This window comes from Schistocerca nitens, chromosome 8 (genome assembly GCF_023898315.1).
Source record: "Schistocerca nitens isolate TAMUIC-IGC-003100 chromosome 8, iqSchNite1.1, whole genome shotgun sequence".
NCBI lineage: Eukaryota > Metazoa > Arthropoda > Insecta > Orthoptera > Acrididae > Schistocerca > Schistocerca nitens.
Genome location: NC_064621.1, coordinates 437,197,454 through 437,225,013, shown reverse-complemented (window position 1 = coordinate 437,225,013; position 27,560 = coordinate 437,197,454). Strand labels below are relative to the sequence as shown.

The following is a 27,560-nucleotide window of genomic DNA, read 5'->3' as shown; positions in this document are numbered from 1 at the left end:
CATTTGAGGCATTGTCTCTTATCATGGACTACGCAAAGGCTGTCGCTATTCAATTAACAACCGAGAGAAGAGGCAGAGTTGTCACAAGTAATTCCGTGTGAAATAGCTGCAAAAATCAACGTAGGACATACGACCGACGTATCGTTAAGACAGTGCTGTGAAATTTTCCGTCAGTGGGCTATGGCAGCAGACGACCGACGCGAGCGCCTTTGCTAACAGCATGGTATCGCCTGCAGCGCCTTCCCTTGGCTCGTGACCATATCGGTTGGACCCTAGACGAATGGGTAACAGTGGCCTGTTCAGATGAGTCCCGATTTGAGTTGGTAAGTCTGATAATAGGGTTCGAGCGTGACGTAGACTCCACGAAGCCATGGATCCAAGTTGTCAACAAGGCACTGCGCAAGCTGGTGATGGCTACATAATGGTATGGGCTGTGTTAACATTGAATAGACTTGGTCCTCTGGATGTTCGGCTACTTGGGGACCATTTGCAGCAATTATTGGACGTCATGGTTCAAATGGCTCTGAGCACTATGGGACTTAACAGCTATGGTCATCAGTCCCCTAGAACTTAGAACTACTTAAACCCAACTAACCTAAGGAAATCACACAACACCCAGTCATCACGAGGACGTCATGTTCCCAAACGGCCATGGAATTTTTATGGGTGACAATGCACCATGTCACTGGCTCACAATTGTTACGATTGGCTTGAAGAACATTCTGGCCAATTCGAGCGAATGATTTGGTCGGCCAGATCGCTCGACATGATTCCCATCGATCATTTATGGGACATAGTCGAGAGGTCAGTTCGTGTACAAAATTCTGCACCGGCAACTCAACGCCCATACAGACGCCATTTTGAAAGCTACGCTTAGCGCCGACTCCCATTGGAACTTCATGAAACTGTAGGGACTGAAATGGGGAAATATTCCACAATGTCTCACGACAATTTCGGTGCTTTTTCAACTGAAACTGACCGAGAAAGAATGTGTTGCATTATTTATTGAGTGCCTCTCGTACATCATCGTATGCCATGCAACTCTTTGAAAAGTAAATACCAATAAATTTCCGTGTTCAGAGCATGGTATTTCACTTCCCTGATAACTGACTTCACTGAACGAAGTTATGCTCTTCGGAAAAGAAAATATTAATCACACCAGCCAGCACACATTCTCTCTGGAGCGCTGTGGATGGTGTAGTACCAGGCAGTCATGAGACCGTCCACTGCTTACGTAAGTAATATCAAAGAACTGATGTGTATCCGCCTGTCGATTGTATAGAATCAGCACAGTGAAATGAAATGATCATATTGCATTATTAGTCGGGGGTCCTTATCTAGGTTGTTCGGCTGACTAGTAGATCGCTTTTTATTTGACGACAACTAGGCGGCGTGCGCATCGATGATGATGAAATGATGAACAGGACATCACAACACTCAGCCCCGGGCGGATAAAATCTCTCGTCCTCCGCATAGCACTCAGCCACACTGATGGCCCACGAAGAGAACACGGAAAGAGTCAAAAACCTATTTCTCAGAAACTTTGTTCGTTAGAAGATGGTTCAAAATAAGCAACAGGTATCTCAGCTTATCCGTAGATATTCGACCGTTCCTGTGCCTTTTAGCGAGTTAGCATTTCAGTAAGAGTGGTGGTACAGTGGCTCGCGTCGCGGCTTCGCACTTTTGCGTCCCGTTTTCGAAACCCGAGTATGACTTTTGTTTCTATTTTTGACACTCATTTATCCACCCATGTCCATAGAAGATTATTACACAAATGTTTTCCAGTGTGTGTGGAAATAACGTTGTCTTAATTCGTCTAATAATTGTATGTCTGGTGAACGTTCAAAATGGCTCTGAGCACTATGGGAATTAACATCTATGGTCATCAGTCCCCTAGAACTTAGAACTACTTAATCCTAACTAACCTAAGGACAGCACACAACACTCAGCCATCACGAGGCAGAGAAAATCCCTGACCCCGCCGGGAATCGAACCCGGGAACCCGGGCGTGGGAAGCGAGAACGCTACCGCACGACCACGAGATGCGGGCTCTGGTGAACGTATTTAGAAAAACAAAGAATAGAAAAATTATTTGAAATTGTTTTTGGTGTAATTCCAGAAGCGTATCTTGATTCATAATCAAATCGCAAACGCCATGTTTCGGAAAAGTGATCCGTTGTGTGTGGTTTGCCGAGACATTATTGCTACCGCGGGAAATCTTCAGCAATGTTAAAGACTTCTTTCCTGAGTGGGATTCACACGAAGAAATCTCGCTGTGGCAAACCTGCCTTCACGCGATGCTCGTGGCGTTTGGAATATTCTATGTTTCGAATGTTTCTACGATCCATATCATCCAAGAGAACGAAACAAATCCTCCTGAAGAATAAACATATGAACAAAATAGGAGAATTAAAAACTGATATAAGAACATGAAAATTTAAGAAGATTTTAACCCCTGTAAGTACCATACACACATATACTACATAATAAATTTATAAAACTTATTGTGAAACTTGGTTGTTATGTTACAGTTAATATAACTCCTTTGGATCCACAATTTTGATAAGAAACTTTCGTGTAATAACCTTCTACGGACATCGGTAGATAAACAAAAAAAAGTAGATGAAAACAATAATCGCGTTTCGAACACACACCTAATTACGTTGAAGACTGACGGTCGTTTCCTCAGAAGCGGTCGAGTATCTACAGTTAAGCCGAGACTTGTGTTCTCTTATTTTGTCTCCTCTTCCACTGAGCGAAGAAAATCGGGTTATGGCACTTGCCGTGTTCTTCTGCTCAGAGGCGGACACCTACAGAGTAAAATGCATCTATGTGGAGTCGTGACAGAAATGAGCCATTGTGTTTGGACGCGTCCATGACCACACCATAAATGATGACCCTCATTTGCTGGTGTATCAACATGAACTGTCCAAGTTTCTACCCGAAATGGTGTACAGTGGCAGCCATGTTGTACGGCGAAAGAACAGTGGTCGTAGAAAGATCAACGACCGGAGAATAGTGTCACATCTTATCAGTTGCAATTGCTTTCGAACCTGACAGAAATTTCTGCTGTTGGCGAATGCTGCTATCTAAACCAGTTTCAGAGCGAGCATTGCGATGGGTATTCCAACCATGGACACTTGGGTGTTTCGCAAAAGATCATTTCTCAAAGTGCCACATCAAGATGGCTGTCTTTAGTGGGCCAAACACAGAGACTGGACAACAGCTCACTTGAGGCGGGTCCGAAAAGTCGCCATTTTGTCTCTTTTCCAGTTATGCACAGCATCGAGTGCACTGACGACTCACCAGGGCTCGTAGCCCACACTGTGTGTACGTTTTATTTCAAGCCATAGATGGTTCTGTCATGTTTTGAAGTTCTTTTCCTAACATGAGTAGAACCCAACGATTCAAGTTACCGTGAACATAACCTGTATGTCTGTTTCAACATCCTCTGTGGACAGCTGTTGCCCAGTCTTCTACATCTTCATAGTGAGGAAGCTGCGGATACTCCCGTCTGCCACGATGACAACATCTGTGTTCAAAGGCTTTGACGAACAGTCAAGGACCCTATCCTATCTCGACTGGTGTGGTAAATCCACCGATTTGCTGCCAGTAGTAAATGTCTGAGACTCTTTGTTAGTTAGTTAGTTTCATGTTCAATGCATCTCTGCACCATAAGCCATAATGATATGGAAAGAGTCATTTTATATACACATGACAACTTATTTTTAAATATGGCATCGTGCTGAACGTTTATAAACTTAGTAATTCCTACCCTATACCTTTCTAACATTACAGTTTTAATTTTGTTTTTAAATTTTACCTTGCTATCTGTCAAACATTTTATATACTGGGTAAGTTATCAAAACTTTTTGATGCAGCATTGTGCACCCCTTTCTGTAATAGAGACAACCTTAGTGTGGAACAATGAATGTCATTTTTCCTTCTGGTATTGTAATTATACTTGTCATTGTTCCTTTTGAACTGCAGTGGATTATTTACAACAAACTTCATGATGAAATAAATGCATTGTGAACCAATATCAGAATGCCAAACTCTTTAATCAATTGTCTACAAGATGACCGAGGATGTGCACCACATACTACGCTTACAGCATGTTTTTGAGCAATGAAGACATTCTTTCGTAAATATGAGTTACCACAGAACTTTGTCCCGTGTGACAGAGAATATGCAAAATATGTCAGCTTACTGAGTTGTCTTATCCCAAGATTAGCAATTATAAGTGCAAATGTGGCTGAACTAAATTGTTTTAGGAGTTCCAAAATGTGCTTTTTCCAGTGCAAATTCTCATCATAAGAAAACCAAAGAATTTTGAAGTTTCCACCGTATTTACTATTTCCTCACCGTGTGCTACACTTACCATTTGTGTAGTACCCCTCCCTAGTTGTGCAGAACTGAACGTGTTGCGTCTTTTAAATTTGAGGATGAGACCTTTCGTAGAAAACAAGTCGCTGATAGTTTTCAAAACATCTTTACTATTTTTTTCAGTTTCTCTATTTTTACTTGGATTCATTACCGTACTAATGTCCTCTGCAAAAAGAACTAATTCTGGTTGCTGTATATTAGGAGGAAGACCGTTTACACATACAAGGACTTAAGATTGTGCCTTGGGGAACCCTATGTCTGATTTCTCCCCAGCCAGAATAATGTCTCCAGATTATATTGGTTCAATTACGAAGTAAATCTTTCTGCGCTCTTTTATTTTTGCTATGATATTATCCACTGGTTGGCTATACCATCAGTCACATAAAACTTGAATCTTTCTACGAGAATATTGTGATTCACACTGTCAAATGCCTTAGACAGGTCGCAGAAAATACCAACCGACACTATTTTATTATTTAATGCTTGTGAAATTCGATGAGTGAATATATAAATGGTATTCCTCAGTAGAATAACAGTTGATGAAATACACTCCTGGAAATGGAAAAAAGAACACATTGACACCGGTGTGTCAGACCCACCATACTTGCTCCGGACACTGCGAGAGGGCTGTACAAGCAATGATCACACGCACGGCACAGCGGACACACCAGGAACCGCGGTGTTGGCCGTCGAATGGCGCTAGCTGCGCAGCATTTGTGCACCGCCGCCGTCAGTGTCAGCCAGTTTGCCGTGGCATACGGAGCTCCATCGCAGTCTTTAACACTGGTAGCATGCCGCGACAGCGTGGACGTGAACCGTATGCGCAGTTGACGGACTTTGAGCGAGGGCGTATAGTGGGCATGCGGGAGGCCGGGTGGACGTACCGCCGAATTGCTCAACATGTGGGGCGTGAGGTCTCCACAGTACATCGACGCTGTCGCCAGTGGTCGGCGGAAGGTGCACGTGCCCGTCGACCTGGGACCGGACCGCAGCGACGCACGGATGCACGCCAAGACCGTAGGATCCTACGCAGTGCCGTAGGGGACCGCACCGCCACTTCCCAGCAAATTAGGGACACTGTTGCTCCTGGGGTATCGGCGAGGACCATTCGCAACCGTCTCCATGAAGCTGGGCTACGGTCCCGTACACCGTTAGGCCGTCTTCCGCTCACGCCCCAACATCGTGCAGCCCGCCTCCAGTGGTGTCGCGACAGGCGTGAATGGAGGGACGAATGGAGACGTGTCGTCTTCAGCGATGAGAGTCGCTTCTGCCTTGGTGCCAATGATGGTCGTATGCGTGTTTGGCGCCGTGCAGGTGAGCGCCACAATCAGGACTGCATACGACCGAGGCACACAGGGCCAACACCCGGCATCATGGTGTGGGGAGCGATCTCCTACACTGGCCGTACACCACTGGTGATCGTCGAGGGGACACTGAATAGTGCACGGTACATCCAAACCGTCATCGAACCCATCGTTCTACCATTCCTAGACCGGCAAGGGAACTTGCTGTTCCAACAGGACAATGCACGTCCGCATGTATCCCGTGCCACCCAACGTGCTCTAGAAGGTGTAAGTCAACTACCCTGGCCAGCAAGATCTCCGGATCTGTCCCCCATTGAGCATGTTTGGGACTGGATGAAGCGTCGTCTCACGCGGTCTGCACGTCCAGCACGAACGCTGGTCCAACTGAGGCGCCAGGTGGAAATGGCATGGCAAGCCGTTCCACAGGACTACATCCAGCATCTCTACCATCGTCTCCATGGGAGAATAGCAGCCTGCATTGCTGCGAAAGGTGGATATACACTGTACTAGTGCCGACATTGTGCATGCTCTGTTGCCTGTGGCTATGTGCCTGTGGTTCTGTCAGTGTGATCATGTGATGTATCTGACCCCAGGAATGTGTCAATAAAGTTTCCCCTTCCTGGGACAATGAATTCACGGTGTTCTTATTTCAATTTCCAGGAGTGTATATAAGTCAATATCCCGTAATTTTGAGTTTTACAGAATCTAATAATTAATGACTGTCTTTAACTGGCTATGGCTTACCGGGAGAAACTAGTGGGCTAGCGTTCTGACCGAATTGAGGCCATAATGAAGTCTAGAGGAGGTGGTACACGATAGCGCGCTGTCTCTCTTGGGTGACCGTTGTTTTGTTGCTGGTATTTAACTTAAGGGTCAAGAATTGCCATGTTATGTGGATGTTGTGTCACCTATTTTGTCGAACGAATATACATTAGGCAGAGCAACACTCACTAGCAGTTAAATTTTCAGAAATTTGCAATGATTCCCTGTCGAGTGATCGCTGAGCAATGTAATGCGCTGCGCTGCAGTTACCTCCGGGTCAATGACGAGCACGCCCCAAGTGACGTTGCTGACGCCAATGAAGGAGTAGACGAGGTGGGTGCACATGCTGGCCGGGACGTCGTCGATGCCGTAGCGGCCGATGCCGGGCCGGTAGATGGCCCAGTTGCTGAAGTAGCAGACCACCCGACCGCGGTCGCCCACTGCACAGGCACACAGGTATTGTAGTCGTCACACACAGTAGCTCACAACTACAGCTGTGTCTCTTACCTCTCACACGTGTGACAGAGGAAACAAAATAAAGTTTTCTTACAGAGGAGAAACTAAAGTGCTTAGAGACATTTCAACCATTTTTGAACCTGTATAGCTAATACTTCTGTTTGAAGTTGTGCCTTGGTGTCAAACTACATCTTTTCCCATTCCCCTTCACCCGCGTACTTACTCCCATTACCAAATTAACAACCCCTTAATGCTTCAGGTTTTGCCCTCTCAGCCTGTTATTTCTTTTACTCGAGGAGCGGTATAAAGCTTTTTTCCCCAAACTCGCTTTTTTGGTACACAAGCGGCTGTGTACAAACCTGAAAAGACGACAGGGTCAAGTTGAGATTGTTGAGGTCTCTGTGGTTGGAGATAGAACAGAAAGACTTGGCTGTGAGGCTAAGGAGGTGATAGGGAAATGAGCCTCTGGGTTGACTTACTGGTCTGCTTTTTACTGCTTCTTCACATCTTTCCAAGGAACAAGTGGAAGAGCACAGATTCAAATGGTTCAAATGGCTCTGAGTACTATGGGACTTAACTACTGAGGTCATTAGTCCCCTATAACTTAGAACTACTTAAACCTAACTAACCTAAGTACATCACACACATCCATGCCCGAGGCAGGATTCGAACCTGCGGCCATAGCGGTCGCGCGATTCTAGACTGTAGCGCCTAGAACAGCTCGGCTACTCTGGCCGGCAAGAGCACAGACGCTAGTTTATAAGTTCAGCAAGCGTAAGACATAGATGAGGCTTTCAAACAATTACCATAAGAAATGGCCACCCCAGTCTATAACTTCGTTAAGATTTGGGTACATACATTAAGACATGGTACTTCAGACCACGAAGCGTGGAAGTACCAGATTCTATTTCTCCAATTGAACCCTTGAGTTCCAGTAGGCGTCTCAATAAATGTGAATGTCGTGTGACTAGGGCATCTCGTCGGGTAGACCGTTCGCCGGGTGCAAGTCTTTCTATTTGACGCCACTTCGGCGAGTTGCGCGTCGGTGGGGATGAAATGATGATGATTAGGACAACACAACACCCAGTCCCTGCGCGGAGAAGATATCCGACCCAGCCGGGAATCGAACCCGGGCACTTAGGATTGACATTCTGTCGCGCTGACCACTCAGCTACCGGAGGCGGACACTCGTCTCAATGAAACTAACATACAGATAAATGTATGGTGGAAACCAGTAAGCTTAGTCCGGAGGCACTCACAGGCGAGCTTTTTGCAAGTTCTTCTTAGTATATAACATTAAGAGAGTTTTATGCTCACTCAAATCCACTGCCGGAAAAATAATTAGTACACCCATTTAGAGGTTCCTAATTCACTCAACGTTTATTGGTGCAACAGTGCATATGGAGTACACGAAATGATTACATTTATGTATCAACAGCACTAGTGATTTTGAGGCACCAGGTATCGACCCGTGCTGAAACACCCATATTAGTACGTGGTGAAGCCTCAATGGGCAGCAGTGCAGGCGCTGACTCTGGCAGTCAGTCGATCGTGCAGGTATCGACCCGTACTGAAACACCCATATTAGTACGTGGTGAAGCCTCAATGGGCAGCAGTGCAGGCGCTAACTCTGGCAGTCAGTCGATCGTGCAGGTATCGACCCGTACTGAAACACTCATTTTAGTACGTGGTGAAGCCTCAATGGGCAGCAGTGCAGGCGCTGACTCTGGCAGTCAGTCGATCGTGCAGGTATCGACCCGTACTGAAACACCCATATTAGTACGTGGTGAAGCCTCAATGGGCAGCAGTGCAGGCGCTGACTCTGGCAGTCAGTCGATCGTGCAGGTATCGACCCGTACTGAAACACTCATTTTAGTACGTGGTGAAGCCTCAATGGGCAGCAGTGCAGGCGCTGACTCTGGCAGTCAGTCGATCGTGCAGGTATCGACCCGTACTGAAACACCCATATTAGTACGTGGTGAAGCCTCAATGGGCAGCAGTGCAGGCGCTGACTCTGACAGTCAGTCGATCGTGCAGGTATCGACCCGTACTGAAACACCCATATTAGTACGTGGTGAAGCCTCAATGGGCAGCAGTGCAGGCGCTGACTCTGGCAGTCAGTCGATCGTGCAGGTATCGACCCGTACTGAAACACCCATATTAGTACGTGGTGAAGCCTCAATGGGCAGCAGTGCAGGCGCTGACTCTGGCAGTCAGTCGATCGTGCGGAAAGCGGTTACTGTCCTGGGATACGTTATTCCTCGCCTGCTGGACCTGCTCACTTAGTTCTGTAAGAGTTGTTGGTTGACGACTTGGACGAGTCATTTCTCTACCATCACATCCCACACATGCTCGATTGGAGACAAGTCGGAGATCGAGCTGGCCAGGGAAGTTGCTGCACGTCTTGCAGAACATGTTGAGTTTCACGGGCAATGCGTGGGCGAGTATTATCCTGTTGGAACAACATATTACCTTTCTATTGCATAACGACAAAATAACGGATCCAACAACATTCTGCACGTACCAAGCGCTGGTTACGTCCCCTCCAGAAGGTGAACGAGAGTTTTAGGTTGGGGCCAGTGTGTCTTGAACGAATGCACTCTACGGCACAGCGTTCACCAGGTCTACATACCAACGACCATTGCTTACCTGCAGGCAGAATCACTTCTAAACGGAAACAAAATGACATTTCGTTGAATGGTGCCACACCACCTCTTCACCCTCAGCCAATAAAGTCACGGCAATGGTCTTCTGGGACTGTAAAGGGGTATTTTGTTTGGTGCCCTCCCTCATTGTGCAGCAGTCAACACTGAAATATGTTATGCTACCCTCAGGTAATTGAAGAAATGACTTTAACGTATTCGTTGCCAGAAAAATACAAACGAACTTCTCGTTCTCCGTGATAAAGCAAGGCTTCACACAAGTATGTACACCCGAGAGGAGCTCAGAAAACTTCTTTGGATTGCTCTTTCTCATCCACTCTACAGCCTCGATCTCACACCTTCCTACATCCATCTGTTTGGCCCAATGAAGACACACTTCGCGGGAATCAGTACATAGATGATGGAGAGGTTTTTGATGCAGCAAGGTGTTGGGTCCGACGTCGACCGGTAGAGTGGTACTACGCGGGCATACAGGCCCCTCCACCCAGGTGGCGCAAGTCCGGTGCACTGAACAGAGATTACGTTGAAAATTATGATGTTTTTAGCCAAAAGAGTGGGGAATAATATGTTACTGGAAACCTGAATAAAACCAACCTGCTTTCCGAAAAATGTGTTGCGTTATTTCTTGAACGCCCCTCATACTTTATATTACGGTTTTTCTCTAAAAATAAAAAGTAAATAAATAAAGGTGTATGTTATGACTTCGCCTCACCTTTCGAGGACTTTTGCGTATGCTTGACCCCACAACACAACTATCAATCCAGTTGGTTGCTAACAGGATTTAATTAGCCGAATAAAGTATTATGATTCATGCCAGCCGGAAATTAGCGTTCTATGCTATTACGACATGTTACATGAAGCAAGGTCTCTTTTTGTCGCTTCTGCGTACAGGTCTCCCTGTCGCCTTCGCTGCCAATGCTAATTCCATGCTTAAATGTTCAGATTTTGCACAAGGTTGATGAAATAATGTTATTATTTTGTTCATGATAGAAAAAGTCCCTCCCCGGTAGCTGAGTGGTAAGCGTGACAGAATGTCAATCCTAAGAGCCCGGGTTCGATTCCCGGCTGAGTCGGAGATTTTCTCCGCTCAGGGACTGGGTGTTGTGTTGTCCTAATTATCATCATTTCCTCCCCATCAACGCGCAAGTCGCCGAAGTGGCGTCAGATCGAAAGAACGGTCTACCCGACGGGAGGCCCTAGTCATACGACATTTATTTTATGATAGAAAAAAAAACATTGAAAACCCGTGAAACCAGTTATAAAACTAAGCTTCACTGGTATTGTTTACGATGACAGCGAAGAATCCCTGTAAACATCAGGTGCAATAAAAAGAAGAACTTTGGCTGTTTGCCGTACAATGTTAGCTGTGGCTTACCGTAATCACGAGTAATTTTATTGTCAGATTTACGCTTTTCAACCTCCTGAAATAAAATGTTTATCCGTTTTCTGTACACGTTCGGTCGCGAGAACAGAGGAGACCACACATACTACTGAGCAGCTGTTGTTACTTTGACGAGTAACAACTGAATCTAAATCTGGTAGTTTCTCACAAGTACGCAGTTATCGACAATGTCAAAGCGCCCTTGAACTCTATGACATACAGCAGAAGTACGCAGTTTCGCAGTCTACCACAAACATGTCACGTGTTAAACAAGTATCTTCATTCTTTTTCCAGTCATTAATTTCCGCACAGACGTTTCATACAAGCAATTTCCTTAGAAGGTCGAAGCTAACGCAGCTCAAGTAACAATTTCACAGCAGAACGAGCTGAGACACCAGGGTTGTCTCTCGGGAGTGGCTGTGCTTCGCATCCAGTACTGACTGACCTTCACAACGCAACCTGCCTCGTAGTACGGTAACAACCTTCAGCATTTGGTCATCAAGCAAGAAGACAAGAGGCGATGATGTAAATCTGTTTCAAATTTGAAGATCACATTGGAAAAAGGGTACGTCTACTTCTTGCGGAAGTCATTTTATGCTTCAACCGAGTCGGTACAGTGCAAAAATGCTTTAAGCACGAAAGAGGTTGGTCAAAGAAATGTGATTTTAATATAAAAATGCAGGGGAGAAAGGAGGCAAGTCCAACGCTTACTGTGAGGGAAAAGAGGCACGTTCATAAACGTCGTACTTTGTTAGACTAACAGTGAATTTTTTTTGGTGGTAATGTATGGCAGAAGAATATAATAAGGGACTTGATATCATTTTTTAACACTAATATACGGGAAAATGTGTTCATTAAGAACACGACCGACTTCTTAGAAGTTTGGAAGGTGGGAGGTGAGGTACTGGAGGAAATAAAGTTGCCTGGACGAGTCGAGAGTCGTGCTTGGATAATGCAGTCGGTGGATCACTTGCCCGCAAAAGTACCGATCCGGCATACAGTTTTAGTCTATTCGATACGTTTTCGCGAAAATACTCATGGTACTAAGAACACATAAGATTAAAGCGATCTTTCGTCCTCTATGAAAAATAAAGACGACACAGAGCTGCGAAAGGCCGGCATTTATCAGATTCTACGTTTATCTTATATACGGTAAAAGATACGTATTGTTTATAAAGGTATAGCCAGCGGAACATCAGCAGCATACTGGCATCGCCTGCTAAGTCAGCAAATTCCGTATTTCTAGTGGTCATCCGATGATATACACTGAGACAGAAGTTGTGGGCTGGAATTCAAACTTTTGTTGGTACTACATCAGTGGAACTGCGACTGGGTTCCTAACTGTTGGGGATAGGGCTTTACCATTAGATAACGCATAGAATACTGTCGTAGAAAAAAACTTCATGGTCTGCGCAGCCAGCATAGTTCTGCGATTATAGTGTGCGTAGACGATCGATCTGATATCGATGAGGCTCGCTTTCACCACGGCGGGCGCTCAAAGCAGCGTTCAGACTTGCAGCAGAAGCGCATGCACTCAAACAACGCATGCTCAGTGACGACTCAGTACACTGCGCATGCGCCGTCGGGGTTTTAAATACGGGAAATCAGTGTACTTTCGCCAGTATACACCTGAAGATGGCCAGAAGACTCTGCTCCGAAACATCGTCGTAGCAAGCTACAACGTCTGGCAGTTCTTCCGAAATTTCACTGAACGTCTAAAGTACTTCCAAAGTCCAAGACTGTTGTCTGGAACAGCAAATTATCGAGTCGTTAGCGCTTGAATAACGAAATGAGAAGCTATGGTCGCTCAGAAGCTACCACCCAACTGAAAAGAACGAGAGATAAAGCAACTGTACATATATTTAGGGAGGCGCTCACTTCTTCCTGTTTTCGTACAGTAGCATATTTTTGCGTGCTGATGTTAATGAATGAAGTACAGTAGTGCTCACCATTTCCCGAAACTAGAGACGGGCAGAAGACGACGACACACAGGCCGGCGACGGCCAGGAACCACGCTGCCGAAGTCCTCATTGTCCTGCAACAAAACCAAAATACAATGACAAACAGCTAGGCAAAGTTGTGTACGAAACATGCTGGCCATCACCCTCAATATGTACGTGGTATGTTTCACATTCCTTACTTGCGTTTCTTACTGTATTGCATCTTTTCATGGTCTTTAGAGAAACGAAAAAGTTTTAACAAAGATTGGGATGTCCCACATTATTATAAATTGAGCTGTTTTCGTTAATTAAGTTTTATTTACGTTGTTTTGGTCCCTAAATTTAAAAATTACCGCAAGAATGACGATAAACGTCTGACATTTCTCGTTCCTTACTTTCCTTGGTTATCACGCAGCGAATCTTAAAAGAGTTGGCAAATAAGACTCAAAATGCTCCTTTTCTCCGTAGAACACATTTTCCAGATTCCGTAGTAAAACAGTAAAATAACAGCTGACAACTATTACATTTATGGCCGGCCGCTGGTGGCCGAGCGGTTCTGGCGCTACAGTCTGGAACCGCGGGACCGCTACGGTCGCAGGTTCGAATCCTGCCTCGGGCATGGATGTGTGTGTTGTCCTTAGGTTAGTTGGGTTTAAGTAGTTCTAAGTTCTAGGGGACTTATGACCTCAGCAGTTGAGTCCCATAGTGCTCAGAGCCATTTGAACCATTTATTACATTTATGAACATGCCGTTAGCTGGTTATAAAATCTGCTTTTATAACACGCTTCGTGCTTAAATGTAATTCATAACAAATTGTTCAGTATAAATTGTTGCCAGCCGTTGCGGCCGAGCGGTTCTAGGCGCTTCAGTCCGGAGCCGCGCTGCTGCTACGGTCGCAGGTTCGAATCCTGCCTCGGGCATGATGCGTGTGAAGTTCTTAGGTTAGTTAGGTTTAAGTAGTTCTAAGTCTAGGGGACTGATCACCTCAGGCTAAGTCCCATAGTGCTTAGAGCCATTTGAACTATTTGAAGTATAAATTGTTCGCTCTGCCCCCCACATTCGTCTTGCAGACGAGTTTCGTCTATCTGCTTTCGTCATCCTTTTTATTTGTCTCTACCATCTCAGCATACCCAACATACCTTTCTCAATATTTTCGCTCCACAATGCTTCCTAGAAATAGCTTAATAAAGATTAAGTTAAGATTGGAGACTTATTTAAACTTTAGGTACGTTGAATAAAAATTGATAACATACATATTAACGATATTATTTATTGATCAAATGAAATTGCAGGGTACCCATGAAATTAAATCATTACAATGAGTGACAAAAACTAATGTGAACAATAGCTTTATATCCCCTTGGGAAGTTTGGTTAAGTTAGGTTTGTATATAGTGGTTTTTAAATTCTGCGTATACAACCCTTCCAACTCTCCCATTGGCACTCGACTTGAAGACCTGTTTCGTCTACCGCTTTTCGCTCATCCTGTATATATCTCCGGGTTCGTATGTTGTACTTTTTAATTTTAGGCATGATGTCACATTATCACGGATAAGAATTCTCAATTTACTCCTGATGGTTCCGGAAAATCACTATTCGAACGAATTATGTAGACCCAAATAAGTAACGAATAATAAACTCTAGTTTTTTTAGCTGTTTATGAATCAGGAATGCTATTCCAGCTGTCCTCGCTTCAGTGCACTCGCCTAAAGATGACACATAAACATCAATGAAATGATAATTAAATGGACACCCTAGCTGCAAACAGGCGTTGATGTACTTCATTGGGGTTTCTTAAAAGTCACCTTCACTCTCGCTAAACTTAGAACTCAACACCGCCAGAAATACTAAAAGACGTATAGTCACTCGAAGTATACTTTATCGTTGCCACCATGTTTTACACGATCAGGTTTTCTTTGTTGAAAAATCCTTTCTTCAATTACTAACTAAATGTGTGCCCCGGCCGGGACTCGAACCCGGGATCTCCTGCTTACATGGCAGACGCTCTATCCATCTAAGCCACCGCGGGCACAGAGGATAGTGCGTCTGCAGGGACTTATCCCTTGCACGCCCCCCTTGAGATCCACATTCCCAACATGTCCACCCACAACATTCGTAGTGCGCCTAATTATCACATAAACATCAACTAAGTATGCAGAAATAAAAATAAGAAAACCAGTTTAACTACAAGTATTTTTATTTGTTATTACACAAGATTATACTTCTTCGTCACTTTCATTGTCTTTTTCACCTATTCCAGACTCAGAGATATAATTATATCGCATTCGAGACGATCATTATTCATTATTAACATAATTATCTAATTTGTCACCAGGTAGCATGCCTTTTTGCACACTTCACGAGAAACAGTTCCACGCTCTTAAACGGAAAAGATATTCGTTTCACTGCTTCATTTTGTATGAAGTTCAGCACGTTAAAAATTATCTCGAGCGCCCGACCGAGGCATTATCCAATACACACTTTCGAAGACATTGTGAAACGCAACAAAAGCGCGGCGGGTAGCTGCCATAGGACCTGGTCTGACTCCTGAGAGTGTATGACAGTTTCACATAAACGCCCGTCTAACGCTACTTATTCCAAATAGGCCAAAAACCGACTCTGCGTGTGGGTGTGATAGTTCAGAGCGCCCGCACATGATATTTTGTGGAGGAGCCACACACATGCGGCCATAGAGCTGCACGTGGTTCGCAACCACTGTCCTAGAGCCTTCGAACTAGATTCAAACCAGATTCGGCTCGTTCCTGTAGCCGAACTAACACACTTGACCTTCTCTTTTATTAATAGGCAAACACGCGTCAGGCCGTGCCCCTACACCGCCACGCTCTGGACTGCTCAACACAATCGCCGCGCACTAGCAAGTTACCGTTGGTCAGTCGAGCAGCGGGTGGGCTGACACCCAGGCAGGCTCGTGATACAGTTACTCGCACGCCACGGCGGTAACTGTTCCTCTGCGGTCGACTCTGCCCCGGGCTTCCTACTTGGAAGGCAACAGTGACCAACAGTGGGATTCCGTTACGCAACAAAGACGCTACGAGGTGAACATCGGACGCCGCTAAACAAAACTGGCCTCGACGAATAGTATTCGCAGAGGGACATCGAGAAATGAATTCGTTAAGGTGAAGGTTAGCCTTGGCACCGGACGCGCTCGGCGAGCTAAGCACGCGGGCCTGTGTTTTTCGTATTTTCGCTGGTGGCTTACTGCAATATGGCTAGCTCCACAGCGAGGTTCGGAGAGATCCGAGTTCCAGTGCTAACGGATGTCGCACGTTTCAAGGTTTCTTAAAAGTCACCTTCACTCTCGCTAAACTTAGAACTCAACACCGCCAGAAATACTAAAAGACGTATAGTCACTCGAAGTATACTTTATCGTTGCCACCATGTTTTACACGATCAGGTTTTCTTTGTTGAAAAATCCTTTCTTCAATTACGCTGTCCTTCATATTTTCTGTAGATAGCGATCATTTCATCATCTGATTGTTAACAGACGTTTTACAGTGAGGGGACAAACGTCATGGGATAGCGGTATGTACACTACTGGCCATTAAATTTGCTACACCAAGAAGAAATGCAGATGATTAATGGGTATTCATTGGACAAATATATTATACTAGAACTGACATGTCATTACATTTTCACGCAATTTGGGTGCATAGATCCTGAGAAATCAGTACCCAGAACAACCACCTCTGGCCGTAATAACGGCCTTGATACGCTGGGCATTGAGTCAAACAAAGCTTGGATGGGGTGTACAGGTACAGCTGCCCATGCAGCTACAACACTGTACCACAGTTCATATGTAGTGGCTGGCGTATTGTGACGAGCCAGTTGCTCGGCCACCATTGACCAGGCGTTTTCAATTGGTGAGAGATCTAGAGAATGTGCTGGCCAGGGCAGCAGTCGAACATTTTCTGTATCCAGCCCGTACAGGACCAGCAACATGCGGTCATGCATTATCCTGCTGAAATGAAGGGTTTCGCAGGGACCGAATGAAAGGTTGAGCCACGGGTCGTAACTGATCTGAAATGTAACGTCCATTCTTCAAAATGCCGTCAGTGCGAACAAGAGGTGACCGAGACGCGTAACCAATGGCACCCCATACCATCACGCTGGGTGATGCGCCAGTATGGCGATGACGAAAACACGCTTCCAATGCGCGTCCACCGCGATGTCGCCAAACACGGATGCGACCATCACGACGCTGTAAACACAACCTGGATTCACCCGAAAAAATGACGTTTTGCCATTCGTGCACCCAGGTTCGTCGTTGAGTACACCATCGCAGGCGCTCCTGTCTGTGATGCAGCGTCAAGGGTAACCGCAGCCATGGTCTCCGAGCTGATAGTCCGTGCTGCTGCAAACGTCGTCGAAGTGTTCGTGCAGATGGTTGTTGTTTTGCAAACGTCCCCATCTGTTGACTCAGGGATCTAGACGTGGCTGCACGATCCGTTACAGCCATGCGAATAAGATGCCTGCCATCTCGACTGCTAGTGATACGAGGCCGCTGGGATCCAGCACGGCGTTCCGTATTACCCTCCTGAACCCACCGATTCCATTTTCTGCTAACAGTCATTGGATCTCGATCAACGCGAGCAGCAATGTTGCGATACGATAAAGCGCAATCGCGATAGGTTACAATCCGACCTTTATCAAAGTCGGAAACGTGATGGTACGCATTTCTCCTCCTTACACGAGCTATCACAAGAACGTTTCACCAGGCAATGCCGGTCAACTGCTGTTTGTGTATGAGAAATCGGTTGGAAACTTTCCTCATGTCAGCACGTCGTAGGTGTCGCCACCGGCGCCAACCTTGTGTGAATGCTCTGAAAAGCTAATCATTTGCATATCACAGCATCTTCTTCCTGTCGGTTAAATTTCGCTTCTGTAGCACGTCTTCTTCGTGGTGTAGCAATTTTAATGGCCAGTAGTGTACATACACAGACGGCGATAGTATCGGATTCACAAGGTATAAAAGCAGTGCATTGGCGGAGCTTTCATTTGTACTCGGGTGATTCCTGTGAAAAGGTTTCCGACGGGATTATGGGCGCACGATGGGAACAGACTTTGAACGCAGAATGGAAGTTGGAGCTAGAATCATAGAACATTTCATTTCGGAAATCGTTGGGGAATTCAGTATTCCGAGATCCACTGTGTCAAGAGATTGCCGACAGTACCAAATGTCAGACATTACCTCTGAGACGGACAACTTAGTGGACGACGGCCTTCACTTAACGACCGAGCGCAGTGACAAAATGGTTCAAATGGCTCTGAGCACTATGGGACTTAACTTCTGAGGACATCAGTCCCCTAGAACTTAGAACTACTTAAACCTAACTAACCTAAGGACATCACACACATCCATGCCCGAGGCGGGATTCGAACCTGCGACCGCAACGGTCGCGCGGTTCCAGACTGTAGCGCCTAGAACCACTCGGCCATTCCGGCCGGCAGCGCAGTGACATTTGCGTACAATTGTCAGTGCTAACAGACAAGTAACACTGTGTGAAATAACAGCAAAAATCAAAGTGGAACGTACGACGAACGTATCCGTTGGACAGTGCTTTGTGAAACTTGAGTGGTTCAAATGGCTCTGAGCACTATGGGACTTAACAGCTATGGTCATCAGTCCCCTAGAACTTAGAACTACTTAAACCTAACTAACCTAAGGACATCACACAACACCCAGCCATCACGAGGCAGAGAAAATCCCTGACCCCGCCGGGAATCGAACCCGGGAACCGGACGTGGGAAGCGAGAACGCTACCGCACGACCACGAGATGCGGGCTTTGTGAAACTTGGTGTCAATGGGCTATGGCAGCTGACGACCGACACGATCGCCTTTGCTAACAGCAGGACATCGCCTACGGCGCCCCTCCTGGGCTCCTGACGGTATGTGTTCGACCCTAGACGATTGGAAATTCGTGGCCTGATCAGAGCGCCCTCCAATGTGCGGTGCTTGGGGCGTACAGATCACAGTACGCCACATTTTACTACAAACGGAATGTGTTTTATTTTCAGACCAAAGGGCAGGTGCCCATTTGCCGACAGATTTGCTCTCTGTTCTAATTGGCAATCAAACGACTGTGATACGACTTTTAAGGTTTTGTAAATTGTCCGACTTTTTCCCTAAAATTTTAGGACGACGTTTATAAAGTGTTATCGGGGGTTTGCTCATTCGTGATTTTTTGTAAGTGACCAGGAAGCCAAATATTCCCGTGAATCTATTTTCATTTTCCTTTTGTCTTATTAAGATACACTTAAGTTTTAGAACATTTGGACGTCTTTAACGCTGCTTTCCATGATATGAGCTAGTGTGATTGTGCGGCTGATCATGGATGAGATTGGGGGACAGTGAGAGAGATTTTATCTCAGACTGGTTTTTATCCAATTTCTCGCATTTTCTCCTCTTTATTCCCAAAAATTTTAGGACGACGTTTATAATGTGTTATCGGGGGTCTGGCTCATCCAGTTTCCCACCACTTTCCGGTGGCCCCTGATAACATCGTCGTTGAACGTCCCTAAACCACACACACACACACACACACACACACACACACACACACACACACGCACACAAAAGAATGATTGCTTTCACGTCTGTGCGTGCAGTAATTATTCCATATTTTCTTTACTGTCCCTACGGCACAACATCTACATCTACCTAGGGGTTTGTAGTACATTCCTAGATTCCCTACTTAATACTAGTTCTCAAGTTATTTTAAGGCCTTTGTGCTTCTCACCTATGGTTCAAACAAATCTTTGACCACGCGTACTGTTCTTCTTTGCACACGTTCAGTATCCCCTGTCAGACCTACTTAAGCGGTATTCTAGAATGAGCCTCGCGAGTGTTTAGTAAGCAATCTCATTTGTAGACAGTTGCGTTTTCCCTGTATCCTACCAATGAAACTAAGTCTGACGTGAGTTTTACCCACGACTGGGGCTACGTGATCATACCACTTCATGTTCCTACAAATTTCTCACCCACGTAATTGTATGGGTTGACAGATGTCATCTATGACTCACTGACACTGTAGTCACACGATACAACATTTTCACTTTTTATGAAGTGTAGAGTTTTAAATTTCTGAACACTTATGGGAAGTTGTCGTTCTGTGTTCCACTTTTAAATCTAATCGAGATGATCCTGCACGTTTGTTGTGCCTTTCACAGACTATGATTCGTTTCAGATAAATATATCATCTGAAAAAATTCTGAATGTATTACTAGTGCATGCGTGTTCGAAGGAACAGGGAGTGTGGTAGTACAGCCGTTATGGAATACATGAAATGTATTCGTAGTTGCGAATATGGACAACCATCAGCTGCATAATGGAATGACGACGCTTATCGCGAATGGTATGTAATTTATAATGGCTCTAGTCAGCCGCGCGGGGTAGCCGCGCGGTTTTAGGCGTCTTGCCATGGTTCATGCGGCTAACGCCGTCGGAGGTTCGAGTCCTTCCTCGGGCTTGGGTGTGTGAGCTGTCCTTAGCGTAAGTTAGTTTAAGTAGTTTTAAGCCTAGGGACCGATAACCTCAGCAGTTTAGTCCCATGCAACTGAGAATGTAAAAACAAAAAAATGTAGTTATAATGTCCGTAATTAGGCACAACAGCTCGTAAACGATATCCGTATTCGGAGTTGCGTCCTCGGTTTGTTTTGGAAAGCGCGTCTGCCTTCCGAAAATGTCACGTGCCGCTTGCCTGGGTGCGGGGCTATATTTCGCGCGATGTTGACTCAACGCACCTGTCAAGGAGCGCGCTTCCCACGTCGAAGTCATAAAATGCATATTTCACCCCAGTTCTGCACAAGGTTCTTGTAGGGACTGTGGGAATTTTCCCAAATGTACGTCGTAACATTACCTAACGTTTGCCTGGCTCGTTTTTACTACACCCCTCGCTTTCGCAGTTCTGACGCCTCTGGAAACGAATGTCACAATGTGGTTCTCCAATATTTGCCGTTTCCTGCATTAACACCGTGACTGTTGAACGACTGTATTAGTTATGAGAGTTCTGTAACAATGGATTTCGCGAATCAACGTTGCTGTTGTGATCGTCAGGCCTAAGACTTGTTTGATGCTGATCCCTACGCTACTATGTTCTGTGTAGTCCTCTCCGTCTTCGAATTACTGTTGCATCCTACATCAATATGAGTGCATTTACCTGGGCACGTCCAGAGATTTGGAAGAACAATTCTCCGGCTGTTACACTTGCGGCAAATGAAAAATGTACAATCTAGAAGTGCAATGGGCCAGGCCTCATCCAAGTGTTACAGAGGTTGAACAATATATACGTTAAAACAAAAGTTTTCTGAGTATGGTACCACATCATAATGTAAAAACCTATGCTGGAGAAATCAACGTTTTGATCACCGTTACAGTGCCATGTTTCTGGGTCTACTGGCATGTGACACACCAGTAAACCCAGAAGAAGGCCACACATCGGTAGACCCAGACGGAGATCAATGCAACCCTGCGCCGAAACGCGGGTTTCTGCAGTATATTCTCTTACATTATGACGCCGTACCATACTTAGAAACCTTTTATGTCAACTATCCGAGGAAGACTACCAAATTATAAAATATGTTATCATTATTAGATGATCAGGGTGCTGACAGCCTTCAAGGAACAGTGTATTGACCCAACCTGTGTTATTATACTGAAGAATGTACAAGTCATTACTGCAGCTTCCAAACCACTTCATCAGGACAGATGCTGAAACAGAATTCAAGACAAGAGAATCCGTACCATCAAAACTATTCTCCTGAGTCTTAGAGGTAGTTTTCAGATCTTTAAACAGGGGAAACAGAGAAGGAGTGTTCATTAACGGTACACACACCGTGCAGTCACGTTAATACGACTACCTATCAAAAGCCTGAATAACTACCTTTCAGCCGGCCGGAGTGGCCGAGCGGTTCTAGGCGCTACAGTCTGGAACCGCGCGACCGTTGCGGTCGCAGGTTCGAATCCTGCCTCGGGCATGGATGTGTGTGATGTCCTTAGAATAGTTAGGTTTAAGTAGTTCTAAGTTCTAGGGGACTGATGACCACAGCAGTTGAGTCCCATTGTGCTCAGAGCCATTTGAACCACCTTTCACAGGGCGGACCGCAGTGAGATGTTCGGCAAGAGTGTCAGTGAGGTTCTTGAAGGTACCAGAATGTTGTGGAGCCATGCCGATTCCAGTGCGGTGGAGAGCTGCGCTACGTTTCTCAGTTGAGAATCACTGGTGTGACGAGCCTGATCGAGTTGGTGCCAGAGATTCTCCATTGGGTTTAAATCGGGGACACTGATGGCCATGGTAAAATCTTCCAAATCTTCCTAGTCGATCCCCACAAGTACACTGTGAACTGTGTTACACATTGCATTGTCGTACTGGCAGATGCCATCGTGGCGAGGAAAAACAAACTGCGTTTAGAGGTGGACATGGTCCCCAAGGATAGATGCATACTTGTGTTGATCCATTGTGCCTTCCAGAACGAGGAGATCATCCAGGGAATGCCATGAAAATATTGCCCAGATCCTGACGCACGTAGGGTGTTTGGATTCCTATGTCACACGCTGTACATACCAACGGCAATCTGTCCAATGGAGCATAAATCGTGATTCATCTGAAAAGGCCACCTGTCCCCACTCGGTAGACTTTCAGTTGCGGTATTGGCGTGCAAATTCCAGCCATCGTAGCCAATGAACAGCAGCCGGCATGGGTGCAGGAACCAGGTACCTAATGCAGTGGCCCTTATACAGCAATGTTCGTTGCAAAGTCATTGAGGAGTCACTGTTGATAGCCTCTTGGTTCATCTGGGCAGTCAGAAACTCAACAGCTGTCCATCTATTCACCTGTACAAACCTCTGCAGCCGTCAGTCACCCCTGTCATCCTACATATATGATGGCAAATCAGAAAGTCTTTGCACCGATTTTTAGCCAAAGTAAGGTACACATGTTGTTGTTGTTGTTGTGGTCTTCTGTCCAGAGACTGGTTTGATGCAGCTCTCCATGCTACTCTACCCTTTGCAAGCTTCTTCGTCTCCCAGTACCGACAGCAATCTACATCCTCCTGAATCTGCTTAGTGTATTCATCTCTTGGTCTCCCTCTACGATTTTTACTCTCCACGCTGCCCTCCAATACTAAATTGGTGATCCCTTGATGCCTCAGAATGTGTCCTACCAAGCGATCCCTTCTTTTAGTCAAGTTGTGCCGCAAATTTCTCTTCTCCCCAATTCTATTCAATACATCCTCATTAGTTATGTGATCTACCCATCTAATCTTCAGCATTCTTCTGTAGCACCACATATCGAAAGCTTCTATTTTCTTCTTGTCCAAACTATTTATCGTGCACGTTTCACTTCCACACATGGCCACACTCCATACAAATAGTGCAGAAACGACTTCCTGACGATTAAATCTATACTTGATGTTAACAAATTTCTCTTCTTCAGAATCGCTTTCCTTGCCATTGCCAGTCTGCATTTTATATACTCTCTACTTCGACCATCATTAGTTATTTTGCTCCCCAAATAGCAAAACTCATTTACTACTTTAAGCGTATCATTTTCTAATCTAATACCCTCAGCATCACCCGATTTAATTCGACTACATAGGTAATGAAAAACATAAAAGTACATCCTATTCTACATACCTTACATTATTTTCCACATAGTCCCCACACCAGTTCACTCATTTGTCCCATCACAGCACTAAATCTGAGATGCCCTGAGGTGAAATTCGTCCAGCTGACTATGGAACCACCGTCGGAATGTTGTTTTGGCTTCATCATTACTTGTGAATCGCTGTCCTGCGAGGAACTTCTTCAGTGGTCCAAAAACGAGGAAATCACTTGGGGCGATGTCTGGCCTGTATGGTAGGTGGTCCAGAACCTCCCAGTGAAATGCTCAGAGCTTTCGGTATTTCTGATTGCCACAAGTGATCTTGCATTGTCGTGGAGTCCACATCGAGAATCCCTCAGCCCATTCGCCTGATGACAACCCTCAGATGTGACAGTGTGGAACAATAACTGTCGGCATTGATGATTTCACCTTGTGGCATGAAATCCAGCAGGAGCAGTCCGCAGCTATCCCAGAAGGCCACAAACATCACTTTCCCAAGAGATGGCACAGAACGGAATTTTTTGTCACAGGAAAACCCAGATGTTTTCACACCATGCTCTGTTGCTTGGAGTCCAGCGTGAAATGCAGTATCCACGTCTCATCGCAAGTAACAATGCGGTCTAGGAAAACTTCATCCTCCTTGGAGTACCGCTCCAGATGATTCAGTAAAGACATCATTCGCTTGCCTTTCATCATGTCTTCCAACTGCTTAGGCACCCGCCAAAAAGAATCTTTCCGGTACACTAAGGCCCCATGAATGATGTCATAAGCACTCCCATTCGATATGCCAACCTCGCGGTTAACGGCTGTAATGTGCAGTCGCCGATCTGCTTTATAATGGCCGTGATGTGCACTCACCGATCTGCTTTCACCATTACATCAAGGCGGGAAATGTCATTAGTCGGCGACGAACGCGGCCTCTCCGACCGTTCATTGTCATGCAAGACTTCACGGCCTTTGTCGAACTCACAACACCACCACCTCACAATTCTCAAAATAAACAATTTTCTCCATATGTGGGCCACATTTCCCTGTAGGTCTAGATGGACGTTCGTCCCTTGCTCCACATAAAACGAATCACACTTCGTTGCTCTAGCATCGTGGAGTTGTGAAGCACAACCGCCATCTTTAACAACTGACAGCAGCGCAGTGCGGCGGAGCTACCACCAAATACGGCCGCCACGAACCAAAAAAGGCCCAAAGCTGAGAATGGATAGTTTGAGTTCGCATTTACAGCCGTAATTCGGCTAAGAAAAAATAGGGGCAAAAACGTTCTGATTTGCCCTCGTATTTTAGCCACGGAGGCACGCGAACCGGTTACAGACACAGCCATTTAGGAGATGTCTCCACCCTTGGACGCAGAGCTATAGAGCATACACAATACTGTGTTTTTCGTATGTAATTATGAAGGTATTCTACAAAGCCTCCGTAGCTGAGTGGTCTACACGGCTCACTGCCATGCGGAGGACCCAGGCGCAATTCCCTGCACTGTCAGGGAGTTTTCCGTGGGGGGAGGTCTGGAATGGAGGTCTGTCGCGTGAGGCCACTTGAGGAAATACCTGACTGAGAAGTGGTGGCCATGCATCTTGAATGTGAACCACATCTGTATTTCAACATTCTTGTTGTCCAAGAACGGTCGTTTCTTCTACGTCTTAATGCTAGAGTATGCTCTGGGCACGCTCCACTTCTAATATTACAACAGCTATGTTGTCATAGCTGCACGCTTGCGTTCCTGGTTTGACGAAACACTCAGGCAACCCATCGCACTTCGACCTACCCATCAAATCACTCATCTTTATCCACGTAGTCACAGACATTTCTACGGGATTAAGATAGAGTGATTTGGTGGGTCGGTCGAAGTGCGATGGGTTGCCTGAGTGTTTCGTCAAACCAGGAACGCAAGCGTGCAGCTATGACAACATAGCTGTTGTAATATTAGAAGACGAGCGTTCTAGATCCCTGTAATTTAGTACCTCCTATCTCCACTAGATTTACTCGTTAACGCGTGGCTTCAGCAGGATGTGGCATACTACAGATGGGAAAAACCGACTGGTTAAAACCGTTACCGGTATTTGAGTTCCAATAAGTGGTATTTTCCGGTATTTGTTTTGTCTCGGCCATAATATGACTTCCTTTCATTTTTTATTAACAATCGGGTAAAAAACGGGCATATCAGTTTGCCATAAAAGCAGTGTTAAATTTTTATTGTTTAAGCAAAATATTTTTTAAAAACGAGCAATGCTTATTCATAAAATTTCAATTGCTTTGAAATATTGTAGTAATTGGAAAAAATGGTTAAAATGGATCCAAGCATTATGGGACTTAACATCTGAGGTCATCAGTCCGCTAGACTTAGAATTACTTAAACCTAACTAACCTAAGGACATCACACACATCCATGCCCGAGGCAGGACTCGAATCTGCGACCATAGCAGCAGCGCGGTTAGAAATTGGCAAGAGCGATCAGCACTATACAGGGTGTTTCACTAAATGTGTTTGCCTCTGTAAATTACGAAGTAATAGGCGACGGAGATATTTATTGCGGTAGATCACCATAAGAAACGTTACAATATCTGTGGAGCTATGAACATAGTTTATTGCATTATTATCCAAAGAGATACCGCAAAAAGATACAATTTTTTTAATGGAACAATAGTTGTTTCTATCATGCACTGGAATCAGTAACACCAGCTGTGTATACATCAATTTAAATTTCATTCCCATCACTTCTAGTTTGGGAGCTACAACCCTTCAAAGTTTCAGGGGCAGATACCACACACGCTGCGCATAACGCAATGAGCCTTCTAAATGTGGTGCGGCCGAGTTGTAACTTCGCCTGTGTCACGGAGCGAGAAGCTTCCTCGATGCGCTGTTAGACTGCCGACTGTCGCCGCACCCGACAGTTCGAGCCACACAAACAAACTGGGCTCAATATACCACAATTACGGACATCGAATGAAGATGGCATACACGAACAACGAGTACGTTGACATGTTGCTGATACTTCGTAACTTACAGAGGCAAACACATTTAGTGAAACACCCCGTATATTAATAACAAAAACACCAGTAGAAACTAGCAACAAACCCACGACATAAGAATCGGTATCTCAACGCGGAGACAATAATGCACCTGTTGCTGTGTGGCGTAGTCTATTATATTAGGCGGTAGGTCTGTACGTACAGTGTGCAAGACTTTTATCACACGTTCTGGGACGCCAGTTCCGTTTCCCGATAATCGCTAAGTGTTAATGCAAGGATATTGACAGGGACTAAGTTGTGTATGGCACAATCTCTAGGATTAAATGGTTTTTAAGCAGAGTGTCCAAATGTGCAATGTGCTCGTACACGCAAGTCGGACACAGTGGCCTGATTTCTAAGTTTTTAAAATTTTATTTCTTGACTTCTTAAATTTCATTAATTTTAATTTAATTCTATTTCATTAATGGTATGTGGTTTTTGCATTAAGGTTACATATACTGAAGCGTCAAAGAAACTGTTATAGGCATGCGTATTCAGATACAGAGAAATAGGCAGAATACGGCCCTGAGATCGGCAACACCAATATAAGACAACAAGTGTCTGACGCAGTTGTTACATCGGTTACTGCTGCTACAATAGCACGTTATCAAGATTTAAGAGTGTTTGAACATGGTGTTATAGTCGGTGCACGAGCGGTGGGACACGGTATCTCCGAGATAGCGATGAATTGGGGATTTTCCCGTACGACAATTTCACGAGTGTATCGTGAATATCAGGAATCCGGTAAAGCATCAAATCTCCGACATCACTAAGGCCGGAAAAAGATCCTGCAAGAACGGGACCAACGACGGCAGAAGAGAATCGTTCAAAATGACAGAAGTGCCATCCTTCCGCAAATTGCTGCCGATTTCAATGTTGGACCATCAACAAGTGTCCGCGTGTGAACCATTCAACGAAAAATCATCGATATGGGCTTTCGGAGCCGAAGCCCCACTCGTGTGCCCTTGATGACTGCACGACACTTTGCTTTACGCATCGCCTGGGCCTCTCAACACCGACATTGGACTG

General features: G+C 45.3%; 1 protein-coding gene and 1 non-coding gene across 2 annotated transcripts in view; both read right to left on the bottom strand.

Moving 5' to 3' along the window:
• LOC126199007 (endochitinase-like) overlaps nucleotides 1-27,560 on the bottom strand; it is a 74,455-nt gene that overhangs the window by 33,143 nt on the left and 13,752 nt on the right. The window contains exons 2-3 of the mRNA XM_049935687.1: nucleotides 12,902-12,987; nucleotides 6,723-6,892 (exon numbers count right to left, since the gene is read on the bottom strand). Coding sequence (XP_049791644.1) covers nucleotides 6,723-6,892; nucleotides 12,902-12,983 — 252 coding nt within the window. The 5' untranslated portion in view covers nucleotides 12,984-12,987. The remainder of the gene's footprint in view (nucleotides 1-6,722; nucleotides 6,893-12,901; nucleotides 12,988-27,560) is intronic.
• Trnat-ugu (transfer RNA threonine (anticodon UGU)) lies at nucleotides 14,847-14,921 on the bottom strand. The gene has a single exon. It is a non-coding gene; the product is annotated as a tRNA-Thr (tRNA).